The sequence below is a fragment of the Peromyscus californicus genome, unplaced genomic scaffold, assembly GCF_007827085.1.
Source record: "Peromyscus californicus insignis strain IS unplaced genomic scaffold, ASM782708v3 Scaffold_14__1_contigs__length_90479793_seg_2, whole genome shotgun sequence".
Classification (NCBI taxonomy): Eukaryota; Metazoa; Chordata; class Mammalia; order Rodentia; family Cricetidae; genus Peromyscus; species Peromyscus californicus.
Window position 1 is genome coordinate 77965298 of NW_026294436.1, and position 16924 is coordinate 77982221.

Here is a 16924-nt window from a genome sequence, read left to right on the forward strand (position 1 = left end):
TAATATGTAAACTTAATAATAGAGCTTTTTATCATATATGGTTATATCTCGGTAATCTCAATGGTGAACTAAGAATGAAAAGCATAAATAAATCTTTTTAAATAGAATTCTACTATTCAATATAAAAATGGAAAGAATTTATTTTGAGTAGAACTCCAGGTGTTGGTTCATATCACTAAATGAATCACACATCCAAAAACTGGATTTGAATCTGATCCTTTTAAAATAAGCCAGATTACTTATAACATGCTTTTAGCTTGAAGAACATAGTAAAAGTAAAATTGGGAACAAAAGGAATTTGATAAATGATTTTAATGTTTACTTTTCCTAGAAAATTTTCTTAAAGATATCACTTCTCTTTTGTTAAAAATAAAAGATTAATATAGCCATCTAGAGAAAAAAACTTGATCAACAAATGTACCACTGGATTTTCATTTGTTATTTTCTAGAGTATCTGTCTTGCAGTTTTTCCATCTTGAAGGGGATCATAACGCTAGAGCAGGAGATTAATTTGGGAGTAGATCTAACTGGATCAATTTTCAGTAACTTACTATGTGATTTTAGGTTAAAAATCAGTTACATCTATAAAACCGGAATAATCTTAGCTACTACTACTAAATTGTGGTAAATGTTAAACACTAATGAATAATACTACTATGTCACATAAAAAATGTACATGTTAAATTTTTTCCCTTTCTCCTTGCCATTCTTTTTGGTTATTACTTCCACCCACACTAGTCAAAGCCCAGCCTTCATAAATGTGTAGAATAGCAACATGCAGAATAAAAGGGTCAGGGCTGAGAGCAGGCAAGAGCAACCCACTGTTCATACCTTCCTTGTGCTTATGAAAATGAACTGCATCATTTCCAGAGTACATCCCTAGCACTGTCCCATGGAACCACCAGACCGTGAAGAGTATCTTGAGCAGTGCAGTGTGTTTTACAACAAGCTCTTCCTTCCAATATATACAACAGAGGAGAACTAGACAGATACGGGCTGGAGGGAGAAGGTCCACAGTACACTACAAACCGTCCACCTTCTCTTTCAAGCCAGCGAGTGGTAACGATAGGCAGGCAGAGATGCAGACTTTCTACCATGCACCCTCCTCTTACAAACAAACATTCTGACTTATTATGCTAGCCTATTAGTACTTTAATTGAAAGTGAAATTTCTATTAGAAAAGGGGTTTGTTTGAATTCTCACCATGTTGATTGCTCCCCTCTCCCTAAAATTCTTTTGCCATGGATGACTATGTACTTTCTCTAGACCTTCTTGGTCTCTTCTACCATCTTTTCTACCATCTTTTCTCTGCCTCTTTATGTGACATTTTCTCTCCATACAGTCTCTATCAGCTTAATTTACTCTCAGGATTTCTAAGCATACATATTCTGAAAACCTCTTGATCTAAGTCTACTCACAACTGCAAGTTCAACAACCATTTTCAGTTGCTCTAACATCCTGCCTTGTTACAGGTATAAACACCAGACATTGCTATCCCTACTCCCTACTTCCAACAAAAAGTAGATACCTCCCTGGATTCTACATTCACAGCAATGACCCCACTATTCTCTCTCACACATGATAAAAAACCACAGCATTTTTTGATGCTTTCTTCTCTTCTCCTGATGTTCAAAATATACTATGGTCCCACTTCTATACTCCTGTCCTCCAAATTCCTATTGCCACTACAGTGATTCAGGTTTTCTCCATTTTCTGCAGACATCTCTTAAGTCTCAAGTCTCTCTTCACTGCTTTTTCCTATAGTCTCCCTGCTGTTCAATCTTTCTACAGATGCTGTCTCAAAGCAAAGCCTTCAGTGAGTTCTTTCTGGCTACCAAATTAGGCAGGTTCAGTCCTCATCTCCCTTCCATTGGTGCTTCCTATTCCCTTATATACTACACACACTCCAGTATTTAAGACAAAGAGCCTTCTCTTTGTCCCTGAAATATTTCCTCCATTACATACCTTACAGCTTGTGTATAACTACAAAGTCTGCCTTAACATTGTCCTGTCTAAAAACTTATGGCAGTTGTTAAGGTGATGGCAAGTGTAAGAGCAACCAAAGCCTTGCTCCTCATTAGGAGGAGGCTACTAGGCATCTAAAATAAAAGGACCATAGAGGACAATCAAGTATAAGAAGGAAAAAGAAAATAAAGAAAAAGATACTAAATTCCATTAGGAGAATGGAAGTATCCACGGTCACAGACTCAAACTCAGGCTTACTCAAGGCTATTCATGCCCATAACTGCTGTGGGATGTTCTGTATGGCAAATGTGTTGCTAATTAGTCAATAAATAAAACACTGATTGGCCATTGGCTAGGCAGGAAGAGTAGGCGGGACAAGGAGGAGAATAAAGCTGGGAAGTGGAAGGCTGAGTCAGAGAGACACTGCCAGCTGCCACGATGAGAAACAGCATGTGAAGATGCCGGTAAGCCACGAGCCATGTGGCAAGGTATAGATTAATAGAAATGAATTAATTTAAGCTGTAAGAACAGTTAGCAAGAAGCCAGCCACGGCCATACAGTTTGTAACCAATATAAGTCTCTGTGTTTACTTGGTTGGGTCTGACGGCTGTGGGACTGGCAGGTGATAGAGATTTGTCCTGACTGTGGGCCAGGCAGGAAAACTCTACCTACACATAACCAAGGTGATTTTCATTACATCTCATCTTCAGCAATGCTGACTGGCCACGTACTACCTATCAACTGATATTCATAACAACTTGACCAGGTTGATACTACCACATTTTAGACACAATGAAGTATACTCCTTAGGTTTTCGTGGCTAATAGATGACAAGATATGGGGAGAATGTCAGCCAGGATCAGATTCACAACCATTCTTCTTCAGCTCTATTGTTCATGTGCCAGAGGTGCATATAAATTGCAGGCTAGCTTTACTGGTTTGCATTATTTAGTTACCTCTGTAGGCACATATCTTGTGTGTACTACTATAAAGGCACTGTTTTCGAGTGGAGTCTATATCTAATATTTCTCTCTTTATACCTATAATGAGCCTTCTCTATATTGTAAAAATGCAGTATTTGGTTCATTCATTGTTACATCTGTATATTAACAGAAATAAAAATTGACAGACATCTTTAGTTAGCATGAAGCCAAACACAAATATACATCATTTTGCTCCTTTGACTACTTACAAATTAGGATAATACTTAAATCATCAATAGGAAAAGGCCCTAAAAGACAAATCCCAACTACAAAATCAAAGATAGTTGGATGTTTATTGATAATGAAACTGATGCCTATAAGATTGTTCTCTTCTGGCTATAAAGACAGGAGTTACTATGAGAAGCCATTCTATCAAGCAAATAAACAATGTGTTTAAATGTAAAAATAAATGTTTTAACTAATGGTAAAAACCTTTTGTCTTTCTGTTATGGAAAGATATGAATGGACTTATACCTTCTGCCCAGATTTTGTTCTGAAGTCAACATCAACAAATAAAGCGAAATCAATTAATAACAAAATATTGAAATTACTGAAACCCTTGAAAAATCCCTCGAATTGCTTTTAAAACACAGTATAATACTGTACCCATTTTCAGAAAGTACACTGCACAGAGAGACCACCACATCATTCTTCGTGTGTCATCTAAGGCACCGAGTTTTTGTTGGAGACCAGCTCAGAGTCACAGCAACATCATACTCAGACCCTACTTGTTTCTGTAACAGGTGTATGAGAACTGCCTGCACCTGAGGAACAGCACGTTCTTACCCGAATCTCATTCGTGTCAGCACTGTGCACTGTGAGTAAGAACTCCAGTTACCAATCCAGAAAAAAGGTGATCGTTTGGCATTTTGCTTTTGTGTGTTGGATTACGCTCAAATACAGAACCCTAAACTGTATCTCTCAGTGTGCAACCACAGATGCCTAGAATTTCATGCACATATCATCTAACATAATAGTGTTTCATTTAAAAAAAAAAAAAAACAACTAACTTTCTTACCGTCCTCTATGGATGCTTCACTGCTGTACCCATCATACTCTGCAGACAAAGGGCTGTATTTTTGCCTTGTTTCCCAGGCATAGTTCTTTTGTCTAGAATCCACCAATGGCCACCTGGAAGTGTGTGTTCTGGATAAGGCCTCATGATATTTACCCAGCGCTTCATCTTCACTTTCAGAGGATGAACCAGGCTCATCTCTGTCCATGTAGGAATTATCTATTTGGATAACAGTGAGAGGAAATTATAATTTTAATATACTTACATATGGCAAATTTATTTAAAACATATATGCACATATACACACAAACACAAATGTATGTGTTTGTGTGGGCATACACACAGGGTGAAACTAATTAGAACAATCCTTAAAATTACTGAAATGATCGATCATCCCTTACACTGAATTTAAAGTATATTGTAACACTCATATGTGTGTGTGTGTGTGTGTGTGTGTGTGTATGTATGTATGTAATGACACAAAATTTCAGCTTTAGAAAATATATTTTTCATGTAAGAATACCAACAGTTAGATTTTTATGTGTTTATAGGAAATATCACATTGTATATTCTAATTATATAAATAATCTTAGTCACAGGGGTTTGTAACCTTTTTAGGTACAAAGCAAAGTATAGTTGCCATGTTGTACAATTTTGTAAAGGATATGTTATATATAAATGAAATTATAAGTGCTGTCAATGAGTAAGACAATTAATGTCATAAGACAAATTTCTGGTTTTCATTTGGTCTATATTTTCAGAACCAGCAAAGCTCCATGCTAACAGGAAGCAGAGAAATGGGCAGAAACAGACACATTGAAATTGCAACTGGTACAAGTTTTATACAGAGCACAAAACAAATCCAACATCAAACTCTGTGGGCTTTGAAAATTCCATTTCTGCTGGGCAGTGGTGACGCACGCCTTTAATCCCAGCACTTGGGAGGCAGAGACAGGCGGATCTCTGTGAGTTTGAGGCCAGCCTGGGCTACAGAGTGAGTTCCAGGAAAGGCGCAAAGCTACACAGAGAAACCCTGTCTCGAAAAAAAAAAAAAAGAAAAGAAAATTCCATTTCTAGGAACTTGGCAAGTAGATTTCTAATTAGGTGAACATAGATAATATATATTTGTGAAGTTATGTTATAGCAAAAGAAAACAAAATATATAACCAACATGCCTATCAATGGGCCTTGGTTAGGCAAGTGATGACACATCCATTCAACATATGTACTAGGATTATGCAACCTTTTTAACATAAGTGGGTAAGCTTATAGTTCACAAGGAAAGGATAGAAGGTGCAGTTATATTTTTATTTAATAGATACTATACATACTTCAACATGCAGTCTATATTATATATATATATATATATATATATATATATATATATAGAGAGAGAGAGAGAGAGAGAGAGAGAGAGAGAGAGAGAGAGACAGACAGACAGACAGACAGACAAGGATATACACCAAACTTATAACAATACCAGTGAAAAGTTGAATACTAGGACAATTTTACTTAATCATACCTAAATTTTAAGAGGTATAACATTTATATTCTCTAACGAACAGTAGAGCAGTTAAGAGTTCATTACTGTCTGAATAGATATCACCAAACCTCTCTAATCCGCCAGCCACACTTACAGTGTGTAGAGCTATATATAGCTGGACATTCCAACTTCATCATCATCAAGAATCTGACTAGACAGTGCTATGATAACTAGACCAAGCCCTCTGACACCAGCTCAGAGCATAATGTCTTGTGAAATACCAGAGTGAGGCCTAAAGGCAAAGGAATGCTGTGAGCCCCTCATGGATGTACCCTTATGCAGACCCTTTGCAGTCAAACTTCCTCTATTCCAGAATGCCTTCCATGAAAATCAGAGAAATTCTTCTTTCGTAGCCTCCATCTTCCATGTGAGAGCCTACTACACTGGTTCTAGGAATACGACAAGTTAACCTATGAGCCAAAAACACCTGCAATCTGTTCAAGGGACTAGTTAAGGTCAATATTTGACTCTTTGGGATATTTGAGAGCCTTTGGTTTCTTAAGATGCCAGAGTGCTCCTCAATAAAAACAAAGCAAAACAAACAGAAAAGTGTACAGTGCTACTGTAACTGTATTTATTCCTGGGAGCCATCCTATTGTCACTTTCTAAATCACCTGTTACTTTATTTCTTCCTAAGTAATGAGGCTGCCAGAACTAAACAAGGCCACCAAAGCCCAATGAATCACAGCTGCTATGAGAATGGACTCTACAATGAACACATCTTCACAAACTGTATTTCTTTTTAAATAGCCTATGAGTCTAGGATCAGCTTCTCCTATGCCATTAAAAACCTACTGTTCAATATAGAGCAGACCCCTTACAGATGAGTCATATAGCAGAATTGAAAAGTCTTCCATTATTTTCCAGGCTACTCAGGTTTTGCTATCTTATAAGAATCTAAATTTATAGAAAAACTACAGGTGTACATTTTATACACAAAAGCCAGTATTTGGGGGAGAGGGCTTCTGATCAGATCAGCAATAAAGAAGTGATGAAAGAGTGCTAGAAGCAATTATCAGAAGTATGCACAGCAAAGATGTTTTGAAAACTGTCACAAATATTGTAGCTGAACACTGTAAATACTTACTCAGAATCTTAATTCTATATAAAGAACTCATGAATAATAATATATTGCTCATGTACAGTCATTATGAACTAGAGCAGTCTCATGAAAGTTATAAGGTAAAGCTAAATGAATAAAAACATTCAGAAGCATGTTATTTAACAATATAGGAGCTACTGATTTCAAGAAACATATAAAATATTTTACATAGATCCTTATTGGGATATATAACCAACTCAAGACTTGGTTATAAAAGTAAAACAAATTTTAAATATATGAGTATCACACCAAATAAGTTCTAATTAAAGTCTGAATAAATTTTCTAGTATTAAAATAAATTGTAATTAAAATTAGGAAATGGGTGTGGTGGTTCACACCTGTAATCTCAGTAAGTGGAGGCTCTGGCAGGAGTACCTCAGGCTCAAGGCCAGCCTGGGTTATATAGTGAGTTTCAGGCCAACTGGAGCCACACAGTGAAAATCTACTCATAAGAACACAAAAAAGAAATATCAGGACTGCTGGAAATTGCTCAGATAGTGTAGGGATCACAAGCAATATCTGGTGGTATAAAATAACATGAATTATCTAAAAATGACTGAAAAAAATCTAAATGTCTCTAAAAATATCTCCAAGCAAGAAGATCAAGGAAAAAATTAAATTAGATATATAGACATGAAAAGGAAAGTTGAGAAATTTGAATGTTTTTTCTAGTTTAAAAAAAAAAAATCAAGAGAATGTTTAATCACTCAAACCAACATTAGGAGACCTCACCTTTTTCTGGTAATATCTTAGAATATTTGCCAACTTTACTCTTGGCTGTTCCTCTCTTAGCAGAATTAGCTTCATTTTTCTTTGTTTTTATGTCTCCTTTCACTTTGTAGGATTTTGTTGGATTTATTTTTTCTCTGATTTTCCCAGGAAACTTAATTTTATAATTTGTTGATGGAGCTGAACGTGTGTATTCCTTCACAATGGATTTCTGCGCCTTGTGTCTATGGTTTCTTGTGTTATCTTCTGGAGAACATTCGTTTCCTGAACATTCATTCCCTTTGACTCCATCACGTTTACTATGTTTTTTCGCTTTTTGTAAGTGATCAGAATGCTCGACATTAGGAAGATGTTTACTTTTAGTGACGTTCCCTGATTTTTCTTGCTCTCTTCCCACAGGCACATGCTGCAGTCTGCCTTTAGAGTCACCTGTAGCCACGTACTTCTGCTCAGCCACAACATTTTGTCCACTGGGGTTCAGACGTCCTTTCACTTCTAGATAACTTACCTCCTTTAAAGCATTCTGATCATTCCTGGAGCTTCCTACTCCAGCTATCTCACCTTTGTCAGGATGTTCCAGTTCATGACCCGTGGGTGCATCCCCCACTTTCTGCTTGACAGCTGACATCCCATCATTCATGAAGCCTTGCAAAGCAGAGCTACCAGCCTCTCCAGTTTCTGTGTATTCTGAGGGTGTCCACTGCCCATCACGCATATAATATCCCTGTTCATGCGTTTCTTGGTCTTGCTTTGGTGGAGCTGAAGTGTCACAACAGGTTATTTGCTTTGCTTTGTGCTCTATATCAGACTGTGTTTTCTGACAAGCACTGTTGGCTCTAGAAGACCCTGCAGCCTCTTCTGCTGTGCAACTTTCCTCCTCTGGGCACAAGCCATGCATCATACTTGCTACCTGCCCAGCAACTGAGTCAGTTAATGCATAGCTGACTTCCCCAACTGCAGTGCTCAAATCTTCTACAGCACTACTGATTGTGTCTACCAGGGAGGACACTGAAGGTAGATTCTGCTGAAAACTTTTGAAAAATGCCATTTTCCAGTTCCTTGTTCCTAAAAGGTGCAATAATGGAATTTTCTCTTCTTAAAATATCAACTACTTTGGAATGTGAATTTAACATTTATGTAAATGTTGCTATCATTAGCATGATAGTATTTTACACTGTGTCTTTTAATCTTTCTGTAAATGCAATATGCATTGGAAGAAATACGTTGAAGTAAAGACTCCTCCGGAAAAAATAAAAATCAAATCACTTGGCTTAAGTGTAATGACATCTTTTCCCACTCCATAGCTATCAAAACAGCAGCAAGACATTATTTTCCCCTCAAATACTATTGGGTATTTAGTCTATACCTGAAAGAAGAAGTATAAAAAGGATTTTTATTATGTACTTTAGTTTACTTACTAAGAGTCAGTATAAGGGAATAACCCTATTAACAGACTATCGATATTTCAAATTAAGAACTGTATTTAGAAGATAATAACTAAACAGTTTTGCAAGGTGGTAAAAACAGGAGAACAGGTGAGAACATCTGCTGAATGGCATTTCCAAGACACTGTAATGGACATATTTAATCTTATTTGATGTATGGCAGCTTTATAAGATGAATGCCATCTTTACTTTAACAAGTCAAAGAAAAATAATAGGATATCTCTGAGATCTCAAGGTCACACTACTTGTACAGTGACAGTGAGGGGTTGTTTAACATTTTCATTCTCCCTGTGAGAGATAGACCTAATAGGGAAGCAGACACCAGAATCAAGTTGCTTCCTATTGTGCCAGTCCTAACAGACCTATATGAAATGTATATGACAATGTCACTCTTCTCTACAAATTTTTCTTTTGGCTTGAAAAATTATTTTAAAAAATTTTAAAATGTTACATATATTCACAAATAATAACTTTATTGCTAGTACTTTTTTTTTTAAATTCATACAGGCTAAAAATGGAGCTCACCAACAGAGTACATGTATAACATATGTAAAGGCCTGGGTTCAAACCTCAGCAAAAACCTTTCCACTCAAAATAAAAAGAAAAGTAAGTTCGTAAGAGATAATTTAATTTTCTCAGTTTACTATCTAATACAGTACATATTAATAAATGCAACTCACACCAACAAAAGCTTTTTGGAATTTGAAGACATAAAAGAAAATCCAGGAGAGCTGAACCAGAGAATTACAGAAAACTGATGGGGGCTTGGTGGAGAGGAAGGGAGGAAGGAACAGAAGAAGAAGGGAAAGAAGGAGAGTATGAGGGAGAGACAGACAGGCGGATGAGAGACAATCAGACAGAGACAGACAGACAGACACACACACACACACACACAGATTTTTAAGCAGTTCATTCACACAAATGAGTGACATACAGGGCTGGAGTGGAATATGAGAAACACAAAACCAAGTCAGAACCATGTCAGGTACCACAGTTTCTAACACACAAACCAAAATAATAATCTAGGTTATCAGAAAAGAAAAGCATTCTCTGGGATCTGTGCATAGAGAAGCCTGGCTCCTCTGCTCTCATTCTTTAAAACTCTCCAAAATTAACACCTTGGTTTTATCATTCTCAACTTCCTCCATTTATATCAGCCACTATTTGAAACAACAAATAAAGAGCTCTTACAACAATATTTTTAAAAGCTTCTCTAAAATAGGAAAATACAGTATTAGAATCCTCAAGTTTCCTAGGATCTAGTAACACTAGAACACAATCCCTATGTGGTTCTGGGACAGAGCATGGTATGGAAAAATACCTCCTCCCAGCAACATCATTCCTCAGCTGAGAATGAACAGACAGGTAAGACAAAGAAAGGGTTAGTGGCATCAAAAGCCTGATGAGGACACTGTGGAAGCTCTCCTGAGAGCCAGGCTCACAATGGACCAGGCGTTTTCTTTTCTGAAAGCAGCATCTACTCAAAGCATAATCTCAAGACCATGCCTTATCAATGAAAACTAAAAACATTATTTTGCAATAATACATAATTACTTAACAGATATTTCATTCTTACAAAGTAGAGGTTCAAATGTTATATTTATTATGTACCAAAGTCAACCTTCTCACAGAACCTATTAAAACAAGAAATAGTACAGATAAAGAAGTGGCAATGTAATACTTACACATTTTATCTTGTGAATTCTTCTGTGTGTTGTATCCTGAACCAAGATCTGGAAACCCTCCAACATTTTCAAAACAGAACTTCTTATTAATATAGAGAAAAAGGAGCAGCATCAAGACAATAAACACCCCAACCGCTGACAAAAATCCAACTGCCTCTGGAGAGACTAGAGAAAAGAAAGTCACAGCTGTCAGCATCTGTTTTCTTAAGCTGCAAACAAGAAGGAAATTCCCAATATACACTAGATAGATTGCTATCTAATTCCAATTACTTTTAAACTGTCATAATTTAAGATAGTTTGTAAGAAAACCCACAAAATTTAGAAATAATTTTTCAATATATTCAACAGCATTCATTCAAAAAAATTTTAAATATTTCTAAATAAATATATTGAAATAATTTTAAAAGAAAAAAAGTCTAAAACATAGTTAACAAATTTTAAATCCATGAAGAAAACATAGGTAGTTAACAAATTTTAAGACCATGAAGAATGTTATAAAAGTTTTAGTACTGAATTAAAAAATATTTCTCATGTATAAAAATTATTAAATTCATGAGAGCATGGACAATTATTATTTCTCATAGCTTTTCTGAACCTTTCTTATTAAACACTGGATTCCCTATCTGGCATTTACATTCCAGTCTCTCCTTCCAATACACACCTCAGTCAAATGGGTCTAGTCTGCTGTCTCATGCTGAACATACAGTTTGTGGTTTGGCTTGTCTTCTCCCTCTTGCCTGGAATGCCCATCTTGTCTCTCATATCATTCCATTATACAATGGAATTTCTGAACTATATGCCATACACCAAGCACTGTTCTACACATAGCTCCTGTTTTTTCACACATATGATGGAGGTAGTTAGAACCCACTCCATACAGACTATGACTGGAAAAGAACAGGGTCTCCACTTAGGAACACCAAGATCCAGCACTGAAGGGTCAAATGTGCTTCTCTGAAAGGTATGGCTTCTGTGACCATATCTTATGAACTAAGAGGACTTAGACAAGTTAAGGAGCATGAGATTTTGTTATGATAAGCTGTCAGACTAAACAGAATTTAGTATCAAGAGAATATACGTCACCACCCAAGAAGACTTGGACTCCCACCTCCAGCAATCTCACTGTCCTTTCACATCTCCACTGCCCAGCACAGTACCAGTCATCTGGAGTTAAACAAGAACTATGTGTTTGCATGCCTAGTATCTTACAAGTATGATTAGATGGATCTTAAACATCTCAAACATTACCTGTGAAGAATGACCTACTTCCCCTCCACTGCTCAAAGTAGGATCTACCATGCGATCTCCCCCAAGATTCTTTAAGCAGAGCTCATTTGTTTAAAATGAGGTCACAAACAGATGAGTGATTAGTGCTTTTATCTGTTAGCTTTTCATTATTCATGAAAGTCAGGCATACCATAAGTAGAACAGAGTATGACATTACAGCCTACTCAAAGCTGGGTCAGTGTTGGAGACATGACATTGTAAAGGAGGGGCAATGAAAATGGAGGGGCTGGCAGCAGCAAGTACATACAGTATATATCTTGTGACTAACTCAGTTTTCACAAAGATCCAATGACCATCCCCATCATAAACTGATCTGCAGAGACATGAACCACGTGTGCAGCTAGAATTTAAAGCTGCTAGAAGCTGTGCTTTCTACCAGTACTCACACTGTCTCTCCTGTCTCCTCAACTCCTCTTCAGTCCTTTCCTATCCCCTGCCCCCAACTTACTCCTATATTGCTCTTTTATCTTCCTCCTTCCATTCTGTGAAATTAAACCTCGTGGGAAATTCAAGTCTAAACAACTAAGCATAACAAAAAGCAGTGAGCTCTATAATAAAGACAGAAATATAAACTGCTGGGATATACCTGTGAGAGTCAGAGAACAAAAGATGCATTTGAGTGTAGGTGAAAAGACTAATAAAAACTCTATAAATGGAAAATGGCAGATGGCCACTGAAGAATAACAGTCTTGGCTATTGTATTGACCTCTCTGTCCTCATGTACCTAAGGGGGGGGCGGGAATGGATGAATGAGTGAATGGATGGATGAACAAGTAAGAGAATATGTGCTTTGGAACAATCAGAAATATATTATGAGAATAAAAATTAAAGAAGAAAGCAAACTTTAGATTGTCAAAGAGTCTTGAGTATCACCCTAAAGATTTTGAACTTGGAGAGCAACAGGGTTATAACAGGCATGTCTTGAAAAATTACACTGGTAATGAAAAAAATGGGATAAAGTAGGGACTGAATAATTGCATGATTATGATGAGCTCTTAATGAAGCAGTAGCAGTGGTGGCAGAGAAAAGGGATGAATTCTAATTTTTGTTTGAAGAAAATAAGTAATGACCCAATCAGCAGAACATAGAAGATGAGTAAGAGCTGAGGATAATTCTAATTCCATACTGAATGGTCAGGTAAGACAGTAGTGCCATTAACCAAAATGAAAAATATGAGAGGAAAGGCATTTGGTTTAACAGCATGGGGTAAAGAGGCATGTAGAAGAAGAAATTTTAGGGAAAATACTGGGTATGGTTTTGACATGATATATTAGAAATCTCAGCAGAATACTTCAGAGGAGAATATGAGCATGCTATTCTTGTGAAGGTAAGGTTAGTTATAAAAGACCCGGGGCTTGCCCCATTTGTTCCTCTTATACTGTATTAAAACCTTCAATCACAAAGTAAAACTAAGCCAACAAACTCAGATGTGAGGCTTTCTTAATCGTTAATCTATTCATTACAAATTTATTGATAAATACATGCTGTATATTTAGACAAATTAAAAAAAAAATACTTTTCTCCAATAAGAAAAGGAAAAATAGGCCTGCTATAAATATTGCTACTCATACAACACTAATTTTATATATTACTTTATTAAATGCCCATTTTCCTACACAGAAAATACTTAGTCATAATTTTAAATATTAATGTGGTTGTAGAAAAAACAAGTAACATTTTCTAATAGCAAATACTATAAATCTCCTGATTCCTATTTTTGTCATTATATCAAGGCCAAAATATTTATTATTTCAAATGAACAATACTAGCTCTGAGTGTATTAACATTTGCTAAATCTCACCTAAGCATAAAACTGCAAAAGAAGATACACTAAAATCAGACTACAAACATGATTATTGTACATAATCAATAAAAAATTATACTTAGATCTCACTAATGATAATATTTTTCATTCAACTGGAATTTCCCCCTAAAATCTTATACTATGAATCTGATTGTAGACATTCTGCATATTTCTAAGAATATGGTCAATTAATGTATGCATAGATGTATCCTTTTCAAGGCTTCTAGATTGTCCATCAAAGGCAAGTAAACCTATTAAAAATGCCTGTTGGGAGCTGGATAGATGGCTCAACAGTTAAAAGCACAGACTGCTCTTCCAGAAGACCCAGGTTCAGTTCCCAGCACCCACATAGTGGCTCGCAACTGTTTGTAACTCAAGTTCCAGAGAATTCAATATCTTTTTATGGCATCCATGAACACTGCATGGATAAAATCATGCATATAGTGCACAGACATACATACAGGTGAAACTCCTATAAACATAAAATAAATAAATAAAAATATTTTAAATTCCTGCTGCAGGGCTGGATAGAGTGTTGTCAGTAAGCCTGCTATGAAAGCATGAAGGCCTGAGTTCAATCCCCAACACCACATAAAAGGCTGGGCATGTGGTACAAACTTGTAATCCCAGTGTTGGTGAGGTAGAGATAGGAGAATCCCTGGGACTTGCTAGTTGCTCCACCTAACCAAATCAGGGAGCCCCAGGTTTATTGATAGACCCTGCTCAAAGAACAAGGTGGACAGCTCCTAGAGAACAAATGACACCAGAGGCTGACCTCTGACTGTCCACATGTAGGCACACACACACACATACACACACATAAAATGCGCTTTTTTTTTTTTTTTTTTTTTTTTGGTTTTTTCGAGACAGGGTTTCTCTGTGTAGCTTTGCGCCTCTCCTGGAACTCACTTGGTAGCCCAGGCTGGCCTCGAACTCACAGAGATCCGCCTGGCTCTGCCTCCCGAGTGCTGGGATTAAAGGCGTGCGCCACCACCGCCCGGCTATAAAATGCTTTTTAAAATGCCTGTTTCTCCTAAGGAAAACCTTCAAAATCTCTAAAGTACACAGTCAACAACTCATGCACATTGGTATTATATATTTAAAGAAATAAATTTACTGACTGTAGTTAATGAATAAAAATTCATAAGTGCACTGTTTTCCCATAATTCAAACTTTCAATATTTTAATGTATCAAACAATAAGCCCAAGATACATGATGAACAATGTTAGCAATTACTCAACACTTTTAGTAGAGACTTTCACTAGTATTGTCTCCTTTAATGTTCAATAAACACATTTGATAGGTATCACTAGTGGGACCCCAAAATAATCTTAAGTTTTTGAGGTTTCAATATTATTGGTCAGTAACAGACCTGGATTTGAGTTTGGTCAGGCACTGAGAATCCAAACTTTTAACCCAGCAGTTCTCAACCTTTGAGTCATGACCCCTTTCACAGAGGTCGCCTGAGACCATCAGAAAACACAGATATTTACACAATTCATAACTAGCAAAATTACAGTTATAAAGTAGCAATGAAAATAATTTTATTGTTGGTGGTCACCACAACATGAGGAACTGGCCGGGCGGTGGTGGCGCACGCCTTTAATCCCAGCACTCGGGAGGCAGAGCCAGGAGAATTTCTGTGAGTTCAAGGCCAGCCTGGGCTACCAAGTGAGTTCCAGGAAAGGCGCAAAGCTACACAGAGAAACCCTGTCTCGAAAAACCAAAAAAAAAAAAAAAAAAAAAAAAAACATGAGGAACTGTATTAAAGGGTTGCAGCATTAGGAAGGTTGAGAACCACTATTAACTAGAAGTCTCTTTGCTTGACATTTACCAAGCATGATGAAAATTGCTTTCATTTTAAAATAATTAAGAATAATTTTAATGATAATTTAGTATAAAACAATCATTTTAGTCTCAGATTAGACATCTGAGGTACAGGGCTTGCCAATGTCACAAAATCCATGAAGTGGTAGAACCAGGGTTTAAACATAGACATTCTGACATTCTTGACTCTCTTGTCTTAAGCACCAGACAGTACTGCTCCCTAAATGCCAATCTGCATATAAAAGTAAGGGAAAGCTATTGCCCGAAACTACAAAGCTAACTACATATATGTATAGTTTAGTTTTTATGAAGGTTAAAAAATAGCAAAGAAGCTCAGCTTTTTCAAAATAAACATGCAAATTATAAAACCAAAATCAAGATACATTTTTAAATATTTAAAAATTAACTTTAGGACTATGCCTATCAACAGTGTATGTTTATGTCATATACCACACATTTAGTTAATAAAATAAATAAGAATTGATGACACATATCTCAGCTTTCAGGCTGAGGCAAGAAGATCATGAGGTCAAAGCAGCCTTGCCTGAAGAGTGAGACCCTGAAATTGGCTGATTGATATAGGATTGATTGATTGATGACAAAAAAATTTAAACTAAAGATATTCTATCAAAAAGGAAGGTTATCATCATGGCACTTTAGCAGAGACTATAATTAAACTCACTGAGCTATCTGACCCTATGAATTTCTAAATATTACAAAGTAAAGTGATTCTGCATGAGGAAAACCCAGAGAATTGGCATCATCCAAGTTTACATTACATATGCTAAACTCCTTTGGACAATTATCATTATATTTAGAAACAAACATATACTTAGAAAAAGCAAACTTTAAATAGATGGCACTTTCGCCCATTTTTAAGTTGCAATAATAGTGGTTAAAAGTCATGTTAATTTCTAGAGATAAGTTGGTCATTCAAAAAAAGATAAAGATTGTCTATGAAAGTCAAAGCAAAGGTAAATCCATTCTGACTTAAGAATACTTAATTTCTGTACTACACTATGCCACAAATGGACATTTTCTAGGTAGTTTCTGAGAAAAAAATTGAAATTGACATACAAATAATTAAGTATGAGGAAAGTAGCTGCTACACAAATGTTTCCAGTTTTCAGTTACCTGTCACCACCATCATTCTCTGCTCTAAATAAAATTTGTTTATATGAAAGCAACAAATTCTAACTTTACAGACACATTTTACACCACTATTCTGCTTATTCATTGTATTTGCAATGCAAAATTAGACAAACAGTAACTATGATTTATGATTCTTAAATAAATTAAAAACAAAAGAGATAAGAGCACAACTTACAACCTGCATGACAGGGTATTCGGTGAGTTGCCCACTGAGCATGGAACCCGAGCTCAACTCTGCACCATCATGTATGCTTTAATAATTCATTTCATAGATGCCATTCTATCTCCTGACCAAAATGTCAACTGGTTAAGAAGCCAATTTTCACTTTAAAAAAATAACTGTTTTCTATTTATTTAAGTCTAAAATCTTTTACCATATTTTAATC

General features: G+C 36.2%; 1 protein-coding gene across 12 annotated transcripts in view; it reads right to left on the bottom strand.

The window, feature by feature from the left end:
• The window catches only part of Syt14 (synaptotagmin 14), a 165208-nt gene that overhangs the window by 94500 nt on the left and 53784 nt on the right, over nucleotides 1-16924 (bottom strand). For 6 of the 12 annotated variants that reach the window (XM_052738060.1, XM_052738059.1, XM_052738061.1 and 3 more), the window contains 2 exons: nucleotides 10468-10632; nucleotides 3967-4182 (listed from right to left, as the gene is read on the bottom strand). The exons of 2 other annotated variants lie outside the window; for them this stretch is intronic. In XM_052738060.1, coding sequence (XP_052594020.1) covers nucleotides 3967-4182; nucleotides 10468-10632 — 381 coding nt within the window. Of the gene's footprint in view, nucleotides 1-3966; nucleotides 4183-7340; nucleotides 8403-10467; nucleotides 10633-16924 lie in introns of all 12 variants that reach the window. 4 more of the 12 variants (XM_052738058.1, XM_052738057.1, XM_052738063.1 and 1 more) reach the window with 2 other exon arrangements.